This window comes from Gymnoscopelus braueri (assembly GCF_963280865.1).
Source record: "Gymnoscopelus braueri genome assembly, chromosome: 13".
In the NCBI taxonomy this organism is placed as follows: domain Eukaryota; kingdom Metazoa; phylum Chordata; class Actinopteri; order Myctophiformes; family Myctophidae; genus Gymnoscopelus; species Gymnoscopelus braueri.
In genome coordinates, this window is record NC_137615.1 from 22,725,992 (window position 1) to 22,737,237 (window position 11,246).

At 42.6% G+C, this 11,246-nt stretch overlaps 2 protein-coding genes across 3 annotated transcripts in view; both read left to right on the forward strand.

Annotated features, from left to right (window-relative positions):
* Positions 1–3,857, forward strand: part of lasp1 (LIM and SH3 protein 1) — a 33,894-nt gene extending 30,037 nt beyond the window's left edge. For both annotated transcript variants that reach the window (XM_080448062.1, XM_080448063.1), the window contains exon 7: positions 104–3,857. In XM_080448062.1, coding sequence (XP_080304188.1) covers positions 104–277 — 174 coding nt within the window. In that variant the 3' untranslated portion in view covers positions 278–3,857. The remainder of the gene's footprint in view (positions 1–103) is intronic.
* Positions 3,858–10,860: 7,003 nt separating this feature from the next.
* The window catches only part of arhgap23a (Rho GTPase activating protein 23a), a 72,486-nt gene continuing 72,100 nt past the window's right edge, over positions 10,861–11,246 (forward strand). The window contains exon 1 of the mRNA XM_080446328.1: positions 10,861–11,103. Within this exon, the coding sequence (XP_080302454.1) occupies positions 11,095–11,103 (9 nt within the window). The 5' untranslated portion in view covers positions 10,861–11,094. The remainder of the gene's footprint in view (positions 11,104–11,246) is intronic.

Consider the following 11,246-nt stretch of genomic DNA (forward strand, 5'->3'; position numbering starts at 1 on the left):
AATTAATTTTGTTTCTGTCAGCTAGCGGATTTTCTGGCTGATGCAGCATCAGGAAGTAACTGAGCGCTTCTTCTTGCTCCTCTTGTTTCTGTGTTCCTTACAGAAGCGGTACAGGGCTGTGTACGACTATACCGCCGCTGACGAGGATGAGGTCTCCTTTGTGGACGGCGACGTGATCGTAGACGTGCAGCAGATCGACGAGGGCTGGATGTATGGCCGCGTGGAGCGCACCGGCCAGCAAGGCATGCTGCCTGCCAACTATGTAGAGGCCGTCTGAGAGAGCGGAAGAGAAAGGAGGAGGAGGAGGAGGTAGTGAAAGGGAGGGAAAGAAGGAAATGAAAAGCCCAGTGCCATCTCATCTTATTACCGCTTTCTCTTGATTTTACTCTTGCTCTCTGATCTGTCCTGTTCAACCCCACCCGTGCCCTGCCCCCTGCCACCCCCTTGCATCCCTGCTCTGCTCTCACTGTCCAGCTCTCCAACCACAGGACACCCCCCGCCATCTGTCCATCTGTCTGCCTGCCTGTCTCTCTGTCTGTATGTGCTGACGTCTTGTCTCTCTGTTTGGATGTCCGTTGTCCTCTGGCTGTTGCTCTTGTTTCCAATCCTGGGTCCACTCTTGTGCCGTCAGTGGTGGAATCAAATGTCTTAATAGATGACACACATTCTCACAGCATCGCTGTATGTCAGGGGTCACATCGTGTCACACAGCTTCATCCCTAAATGCCACTCTTAAAAGTCCTAGCTCAACCTCATAAAAAACAAAGAAAGAAATGTTGAGGGTCTTCACCAACTTCATTCTGGACAATAGACACCTGCAGCCATTGAGCTGCAGAAAATATAACTTTGGAATATAGGTGTGGCATCATCATAAACCTATTTTGTAGTTTTTTGTTTTCCTTTTCTTTTGATTTTGTTTTTAATTTTGCATTGCAATCTTGGCCCGACTGGAAGCGCAGTGTAGAATTTCACTGCTTTAGCGCAGTCCGATCTAAGCTTGAATATTTGACTTGTGTACATTCCATTGGCTTCAATACACCATTGCTGTTGCAAAAGTTGGCAAGATATGAGTCTTAACAGAGGATTTTATATATTTATATATCGGTGCACACGATTCTCGGTATCGTGCTCTCGATGGTGCCCCCTCACATGTGTCCTGCACTGCATTGTGGGTGTTGTATGAAACTGGAAGTTCACCTCCTGACCTCATAGTTATATCAATTACTGGAGGGATCAGGGACAAGTTAGGGGACATGATTATCAGGTGGCCCAGTAACTAAATTCTTATGATCACACTCACTACATCGCCTCTGTTGGTGTGAACATGTAAACTGTATATCCTCATTCCTGAATGCCTTCATTCTCAAGGAGATTGCCAGGTTTTGGTTGATAATGTATGAACATGAAAAGAAGGGTGATGGGAACAGGCCAAATCCCTCCACATGGCTAGAGAGTGAATATTACACTTAGACCAATTGTAATAGAGAAGGCCAAGCACAATTCTGTTTCTTGTGAATCCTTTTTTTCTTTTTCTTTTCTTCCTTAAGTCATTCCATTGTTTTTGTAAGTTGACATTCCAATCTTGTTTGTGTATGAAACCCTGCACAGGTAAAACACCTGTGGTTGTGGTTAATGGTCTTATTGTTATCCTGTCTTCTCCTTTTTTGCTTTTTCTTGTTATTATTATAGAAAGCTTATTTTCAAACAACAAATGTATCAAATCAATAAACCAGCAAGTTTGATTTATTAACCAGGGCAAACTATTGTATCTAAAAATGTGCAATCAGAGAAGTAGACCAAGAATCAAACATGTTTCAGGGCCGAAAGCTGCTTGGTCATCTGAATGATGAGCAATTCCTGCTCAGTTGTGCCAGGTTATTTCTAGAGTACCTCTTGTCTTTGAGGCTCTAAAAGTGAGCAGTGGTGGAATGGCACTTAATAGTCATGCAATTTTGAGTATGTGATGTAGTCATTGACTAGAAGTAATCATTCGTCCAGCTCTTATCTCCTGCATCATAAACATGCTATGTCAGTGACAAATACAGGGTCTTCAGGCACTCTGGAGATCCTCCATGTAAGGTGGAAAATGTAACCAGCCTCAGGCAAATTTTAAGTGCATTTGGCTGGTCTTGCTTTTCCCAAACCTTCACAGATCACAAAAAAGCATGATGGTTCTTAAACTAACTAGCAGAAAGTTGCAACTATAACTATAATGGTATGCAACACTGTAACCTCGGATCACTTTACAGCTTCATGGGAACAGGCTTGGAAAACAATATTTGGCCAATTCTCAGTGCTGTAATAAATTCTACAATGGACCCTACTCATACTCCCATTTACTTCCTATTTGTTTGACGTTTCATTCTTTCCTTGTGATGCACTGTGACTGTCGAAGACATGAGGGGTGAGGTTGGAGAGGAATCAAAATATTCAGCTTTATAAAAAAGAAAAGGCTCTCACTATATAGCTAGGTGACATTGTACAATTGTATATGTATCATAAAGAGAAGTTAGGGAAGAGGTTTTTACTGGGCATGGTGCTTTGGGAAGTGGCACTGCAGATAAAAGCTGTTATGGTTCATATTTTTGTGTTGGGGGGAATTACGTTTAAAGAAAAGAAAGCAAAATACTCATGGAAAAAACAGTGTGGTGCAATGTGTCAAACAATAAGTATAACTTTTGCAACATTATGTGAGGAAATGTGACTGATGTACTGATGGTGATCACTGAATCGGAAGTGACCGCAACATTCTTCAAGCTGTCTAAGCAATCAGGTTGCCATATTAAAATATTTAACATATGCCTGCATTTTACATTAACGTCTATTTGACAGTGGGAATTCTTTATTAGCAAAGCAGCTGCTAGTTTGAAAAGCAGATTACAGTTTTGTGTTTCACTTGAGGGAATTTAAGAAGGGAGTCGGTGATTTGGCTTAAAGTGAATTGGCTGTTACAGGGTTAAGCCTAAATTAGGCTTCATGTTGTTGCTTCCTAAAATTTTCCTCTAACAATGCTTCTTAATCCAGTAGACGTTGCTGCTCTGTGGATTACACCGTCTTTCTTTTCCAAGATGAGCAAAACAAGCCAGTTTTGGGAAAGTCTTCGGGGGTTGTTTGTTGGTGGTGGTCTTTTGGAATAAAAAAAAAGTGGCCAAAGAAAGCCAGTATTGTGTAAGTGTGACTCAAGAAGAGATATGTAGACCACTGTGGCAAGGCATAGTCAGAAATGTGCATGTGATGATGTAAATGAATGGGGCTGGGGGTTAGAGGATGACAATGAGGAGATGTACTCAAACAATCGCTCGGCCCCTGAGAGATGGCAAGTTGTGACTGACCTGGATATTAGGAGCTAACCTCTATGCGCCAAATACGCTCTTCCGCAACGGAATCACTCAGCCTACATCTACTGTACCATAATCATAACCCTGTTTCTAGTCGGTGTTTGTCCTAGTACCCTGCCCATCCCTTTCTTAAGCCTGATTCATACACTGTCTTAAGATGGAGCATAAATTAGGCATTACCTTCAGCCTTCATCATAGCCTCCTACGCTTCTGATGAATCATTCCCCGCTTCAATGATACTGGTTATATAGACTGTGCCGATTGAAATCATGTAATTCACACTGACCTATAGCATTGAGATCAATTTTGTGCATTTCATCTTCAATGGTTTTTGTTTTATAATTTCTGTTATTTTTTAAACAAAATAAAGATACCATATGCATATTGACATGTTCATGTATTCACAAATCGGAATACAGTTGAATTCAAGGACCTGATATCATCTCTTGTTGCCCTGTTACAGCACTTCGAATTGTACTTATGATTCTGCAGATTCAATAAAATGTCATTTTTACTCAAGACTGTTGTTTTCACTTCAACATGCAACATTGTGGCTGCACCCTGGTGTAAAAGAACTGAGGTAGACTTGAATAATGATATCCTCCCGTTTATTTAACCACTTGAACCCCAGCATCCATATTCTTAGGGACGCATTTGCCAAAAATAGATCCTATTTTTGGCAAAGACATCTGGTTTGTAGCTACTGTGTAGACAGAAAATGTACAGAACCAACTCGGGTCCAGTTCACTAAATCTAGACTAGGGTTTAAGTGGTTAATGGGCTTGTCTCATATTAGAATTATTATAATTACTTTAATATGCAGAGCGAAAAGCAGCGTAACCATATGAACTCTAGTCTAAGTAAATTTTGCATTCCGGACTTTACTTTTAACAGAGTATTTCTACATTGCCGTATTGATACTTTTTTTTTTACTTAAGTAAAAACTGAGTACTTTTTCCACCACTGGGTGTGACTGTGCAAGGCAAGGGGCGAGGGAGGGGGGTGTTTTCCTCTTCCCCCACACACACACACACACACACACACACACACACACACACACACACACACACACTGTGACACACACACACACACACAGCGCAAGGATAATCTTCGTTCCGATGATATCCGATCTTTTCCGATCTGCTTCGGCTGTGGTTTCTTCTGCGTAGCGTAGCCTATGCTTCCATTTACATCATCCATCTCTTGACATCATGTTGGACATATTGATGTTGATGTTTTTCGCCATCATGGGACTCGTCTTCCTTTCGTACATCATCTACATGTTGTAGACCTGCGGGCTGCTGTTGATCAGGGACGCGTTGGGGGTCGAGAGAAGAATGCGTGCTCCATCTCTCCCGCATCCCAGGTTACCATCGCGGACCATGGTAAGGAAACGCTTCATCGCGTACAAAATTAAACGACACATTTACACACAAACAATTCTGCTAATAAACGGTGGTCGTTGTCGTTGTGATGTTATTGGGGATTCTGAGAACAAAAATAAAACCGCGTTGTTGCAAGAGGCCTGCTTCACACAATCACAGCTGCTGGGACAATGAGGGCATTTCTTATGTCGTTGTTTCTTATAGCCTATTTTAGCTCTTGGACTACACAGAGCAGAGGCAACAAGCCAGACTAAAAGCAAAGGCTGTATTGGCTATGATAATTTGGGACAACTCTGTGACATTTGTGTGGCCAACCATCTGTTTTTTTCAGGGAGGAGAGCTGGAGCTGCTGGACCATAATGGTTTCCCGTTGGAGATGTCCAGGGGAACGTGACAATCTGACCAGCACAGAGGGAAGACAACTGAAAGAAGAAGTGGAATATGGCTCTTTTTTTCCCTTTACATCACCGTTGTCCCCCAACCCCTCCTTGCTTGAGTCTTGGTGGTTATCGTTTACCTACCATGGTCACCCTCTTATCAGGGTTCCCTGTAGGCCTACACTACTAGTCTATTCCTAGATCCATTCTCCACCCATCCAGTATTCACACACACACACACACACACACACACACACACACACACACACACACACACACACACACACACACACACACACACACACACGCACACGCACGCGCGCACACACACACACACACACAACTGTCTTAACTGTCTTTCTTTGAAGAGGTGGAAACATCTATCCATATGCAAATAACTGAAGAGATGGATGCAACTACCTTTGCATATTTCCATTTGAATGCACTGAAACAATTAACTGTTAGCCGAAGCGGAGAGCAGATTGATGCTATCATATGACTATGTGACCAAGCCCTTTGTATTCATGTTTTCCTTTTTCAAGAAAATATAGTCCTACAGCATCTTTTGAGAGTATTCAAACCCACCCACTCATTGCAGCCTGAATTCAAAATTGATTAGGATTCATTTGTCACTGCTCATGCTCAATATAAATATAATAATGTTATTTATTTTGTATTTATAGTTTCAATTTGTACAGCAGTGAGTAGTAGGCCTACAAGACAAAATATTCTGTGGTATGCTGGAACAATCTCAGCTGTAATGTATCAACTCAGACTTGGTGCTGCAGCTCAACACAGGGCTGAGAGACCTGCTGTAGGACAGTGGTTCTCGACCTTTTCAGGCCACGACCCCCAAAATAATCATATTTGAACCCCCCACCCTGACAAGGCCTTGGAATCAGAGTCGAGGCATTCAATTTTGTTTGACTCGGTTCCACAGATAAATATTGTGAAAATAGCAGATCTACATCTCACACTGGAGCTATGATTTATGTAGCAACATGACAGTTACCCTAAGCATAAAGTCAAATCAACACAGGAATGGCTTCAGAACAAAAATGTGAAATACCTTTGTGTGGTCCAGTCAAACTCCAGATTTAAATCTCATTGAAAATCTGAACCTGAACTGTTCAGATGTTATCTGTTTAACATGACTGAACATATCAAGAATATAGAAGTATATTGCATTTATGAATATTTATTCAAGAGGTTGAATGGTTATTTATATTTCTGTATTCCATTTACAATAAATGTAAAGACAAACATGTAGACCCTATCACTTGGTCATTATGGGATATTTTGTGTAGAATTTATAGATTTCTGGGGGGGGGGGGGGGGACACTATATTCCATTTTTAATTCAGGCTACATCTTGACTAAATGCTGAAAACGACATGGTGGTTAAATACTTGTTGAAATAACTGTTCAAGTAGGATTAAGTCATTTCACTTAACCTGCATTTCTCATATTTGCCATAAGAGATGCCTTGGTAGAGACCTCAGTGTTTTACTGTTGCTGCCTAGCCTTTACAATCAAATAACTTCACCCAGGTCAATGGAGTGAGACAAGTGAGTGCAATAATAATCTGCAATCATGATGGAAGTGAAAGAAAGGTAATTATTATTTTTTGAATAATGTTAAAATTGTGAAAATGTGATTCACTCTTTCATATTTATTGTTTTCCGCTTTATGAGCAGTGCAGTGATTTTAAATGCATGTATAGGCTATGCTTCTTTCTTAATACCACTGAACCTTTTTGTAACATGCAAACAACTGTTTCATTTCCTATTGCCAAGGTAATTGACAGCACAGTTTTCATGCTCAATAAATAATGATTTCACTATAACCTACCACTGCTTCCTCTTCGTCAACAAACAATTATTTCTTCCTTGTAATTTTACCACAAGCATAATTTACAATACCTCTAAGGTTACATTTGTCAATCGAGACATTTTAATATAAAATAAATTGCTCATCTTCTATAGTGTTGAAAACTGTTGACAGTCTGTGTTAAAGGACACGTTTTTATGAGTAAAAGGGTGTCATAAACGGCTGGGTTTTATCGCATGTTGTCAAGCTGTGTTCGATGACCTTGAAATGATAGCCTACAGTATAGGCTCCACTGAAAATTTGTGCCATGACACAAAGTTAAACACACTGAGATTATAGGCTACATCCCGTTTAACTTCTTCATTAAAGGATAAATGACAATAAGTAGCTGTTCCCATGTAGCCACTCAAGTATTTCTTCATTTAGAGCCAAAGCTTGATTAGAGCCATATCCTTGATTAGGATGGATGTGCACCTGCTGGTTTATTGTCGGCTACAGACCCCAAAAAAAAGCCTTGCCACGTAGACAAGACTATAATATTTTCTGGCGACACCACCTGGTGACTTAGAAATAAATATGCTTTTTAAACCAGATGCTCCATTGATCGTGAGTTCTGAATATGTAAGAGTTTTTCTTGATTATAGATGCGCACATTTCTTGATCTTTCTGTCTGTAGCTCGTCTACAACTCAACGTGCTTTGACGGTTGCAACCGGGTTGCTTGTCAGCACAGAGTAGTAATCATCTGTAGGCAATACAGGCGTCATATAGTCCTGTAGATGGCGCTGTTTACTTAAATAATGGCCAGTAAGACAGTTGAGACAGACCTGTAAATAAACCTAGCTGTATTTAGGCCTACAGTTAGGCCTATAGCCTACAGGTAAGCAAAAGCTTCCTTTCTGAAATAATAGTTGATATAGTTGTTCAACTGGATGCAATTTACCCACATTTCTATTTTGTTTTCAGCAGAGGATGTATTCTACTCTCTCTGATCCCATTCTGATGGTTCCTGAATGTGAGTCCCCATCTGTGTCCAATCACAACATCTAGTAGCAGAATTCACCAAATGAGAGGACTTTCCATTTAGGCTTTTAAGAAACGCTTTTATTCAGAGCGACTTACAAAGTACAAGGATGTGCCTTGACCCCTTGTTCAACAACAACAGGGTAAGTGGTCAAGCAGAGTGTTCATGAAACAAGTAGCCTGCTAGGATATGTGCTACAAACTAACTAGGATAGCAGATAGGCAATATTAAAGAACAAGTCAATAATATACATCTAAATAACAGTGTCTGACCCAACACAACCTCTCTTTCCATGAGTACGTCTATCCTAAATTCGGTAATAATATAACACAATAATTATTTTTGTTTGTTCGTTTAAATCGTTCCATAAGGGCTTGAGGGTCCCTCACTTAAATGTCTCATCAAATGCCTCCAGAGACACAGTAGACCTACAAATAGGCTAGAGAGAGAACCATTAGGTGGTTCTCACCACAGTGGCTCCTCTCCAGCCCGAGCCCCCCACTCACCAACTACAAGGCAAAAGTTTCTCCCACATGTGTCCAGGCAGACCCACACTGGGAAATAATCAGAATTCCACTGCTGATAGTATAATCTACCACTCTCACCACAACAATACACCCATTGCTCTCTTCTTAGAAAGACACACATGGCATGTGCACACGTATGCATGCATACTATTGCATAGTCTAGCGTCAAATGACATTGCTGCACTTGGAATATACAGAAAGTGATGTTCAATAGAAAACTCTGTTTTCCAATTAACATCAAGCGCAAAGTGATACAAACAGTCTCATATACTCTAAAGTGGGACTATATAAAAACACACTTTCATCAAACTTGTTCAAGTGTGCTTTGGACCTGATTTTCTTTCCATCTAGAGATGGTCTTCAAAGGGGGGTCTGGGTCCTCAGCGTTACTACAGTGGACTGCCAAATCTTTGTGTGATAGTATACACCCCACGCCCAAGCAATATATACAAATTAATAAATCCAACATGTTATTAGCAAAGATGTGTAATGTGTAAACAAACAAACAAATATTTAATTTACACAACATTGTCACTGATTATAGTACTGTCAATTAAACGAAACTATGAAACCATCAAAGCTGCAGCATTACTTGGAGGCAAGTTGGCGGCCCATTGGCACAAACCTGTGGAATACTTCCCAAACTAGTCTCAAATCTCCCAACGGTCAACAGACATTGATGAGACAATCAGATAAATATGGTGAGCTAGCTTTGACAGCATATCATCAAGTTGCGTGGATGGAAGGCTTTTTGAAAATTGTTTAACAAGTTTGATATGCAGCACATTTTTATAAATATATGTAGTGGGGGTCCCTGCTTCATGTCTCAGCAAAGGGGTCCTTGGCCTGAAAAACGTGAGCCCTATCTAGACTGTTGTACTGTCCCTGTAACTTAGAGCTGCATTCTTGCCCTGCCTTCACTCACCCCCTTGTCACAGTCTTCCTAGCTAACATATCATATACCACCCAACCACGTCACAGCTATGTTATGTGTCTGTCGAATCAAAATAAGCCAGAACAGGTGCTCTTTTGTTTTTCAATTGCGGAGACCTTGGGCTGGACTGTGCTGTATTTTGGGTAGTCACTCGAGCATGGGACCTTTTTTAAAGCATTGTTCGCAGGAAATGTTATTGTATTTCATTTCAAGCTTTTTTATTTAACAACACATTCACCTTCTACAAACACTCCTCTCCCCGTTTCTTCTTTTCTAATGGCATCTCCCAACCACAGCACCTGTAACCTCTGGCAACCTTTTGTGGAATTCCAATGAGACAGAGGTGGGGGTGGAGACGGAGTGTGTGTGTCTGTGTGTGTGTGGGGGGGGCTGTAATAATACAATAGGTGGGGCGAGGTGGGGGAGAGGGGATAAAGGCAGAGCAAATGAAGAAAAAGGAGGCAATGAAAGAGGGAGAGAGAGAGAGTTGGGGGGGGGGGGTGGATTAACCATGGCCTTCAGTATTTGGAGTTCCTGTTGTTGCGGGGAGGGAGTTTCCCTCCATGCTGGCTGAGGGAAATGACAGAGGATGTCTTTTTCCTGAATGCCTAGGCCTCTGGATCTCTTTCCTCTTTGCACATGCATGCATGTCCATACATGTGCATTTTTTTGTGTGATGTGCATCTATGTTTGTTGTTCAATACTGACTGTTGTGCCTCTCTCTGTGGCTGGCACTTCACCAGTATAACAACAGAACGTTTCTTGAGAGTGCTGTGAAAAGCATTCCTTACACGGGCACAGGGGTGCTTACCCTGCCCTATAGTCCCCCCACCCACCCGCCTTATTCAGAGTGCCAGGACTACATGTCCCAATGTTCTCCCCCGAAATAGGGGCGGAGGCCATAAATCCTGTCAGCCAATAGCTTTGTGTCAGGGGACCTATGGCTGGTGTTCTCCACAGCAGCTGTTGTCAATGGCAACAGAGTTTTTGAGGGAAGCATGAGAGCTGGACAGCTGGTAGAGGGTCCCTCAGACCTCTCTGAGTCACATGGTGCAGTCCCACCAACCCCAATCCTTCACCCTCCTCCCTCCTTTCCCCTCATTTGTCCTTATTGTGGCTCTGTTAAGAGGGGGAGGGGAGATGGGAAGGAGGAGGGAAGGAGAGAGAGAGAGAGGGGGAGAGGGAGGGGATTGAAGAGAAGGGAGGGGGCAGCAGGGGGAGAAGGGAGGCAAGGGGCCAGCTTGCACAGCGAGAGATCGAGAGACAGAGAGAGAGAGAGAGCGCGGGAGTCTCCCTCTATGTGACTGCCGTATCAGTGCAACGAGTGAGGGTTCCTTGCACACGCCCGGTTTGCCCTCTGGACTCACGCAAAGCAGCCAGGAATAAGGGGACGGAAGCCAAAAAAAGGACAAAAGATTAGCATTGACTGGATGTAACAGACTGTCACCATCAGAGAGACAGAAGGAGAGGTGTAACGGCAGAGAGAAGGAGAGAAGCATGCCTCTCCAGAGAGGCACAGTCGGCTGACAGGCTGCCTCGCCTATGTGAGGAGAGGACAAGGACTGCTGTCACCCGGGTCGGGGTGGGGGGAGACGGGAACGCTGAAAAGGAAAGCGAGGGGACGCCGGTGATATTGTGCCATGACTGGGAATCGGAGGAGGGAGGAGGCACGCTGAAGAACATGGACCAGGTGAGGAGGATGGAGAGAGAGAGGGGGGGGGGTGTGGGGGGGATCTGGAGGGATGTGAGCCGGACCACAGACACAAGTCAAATCTGGAGTATAGTCTACGTTAAACTTGGAAACTTTCAGAGTTAAACAACACTCCAGATTTG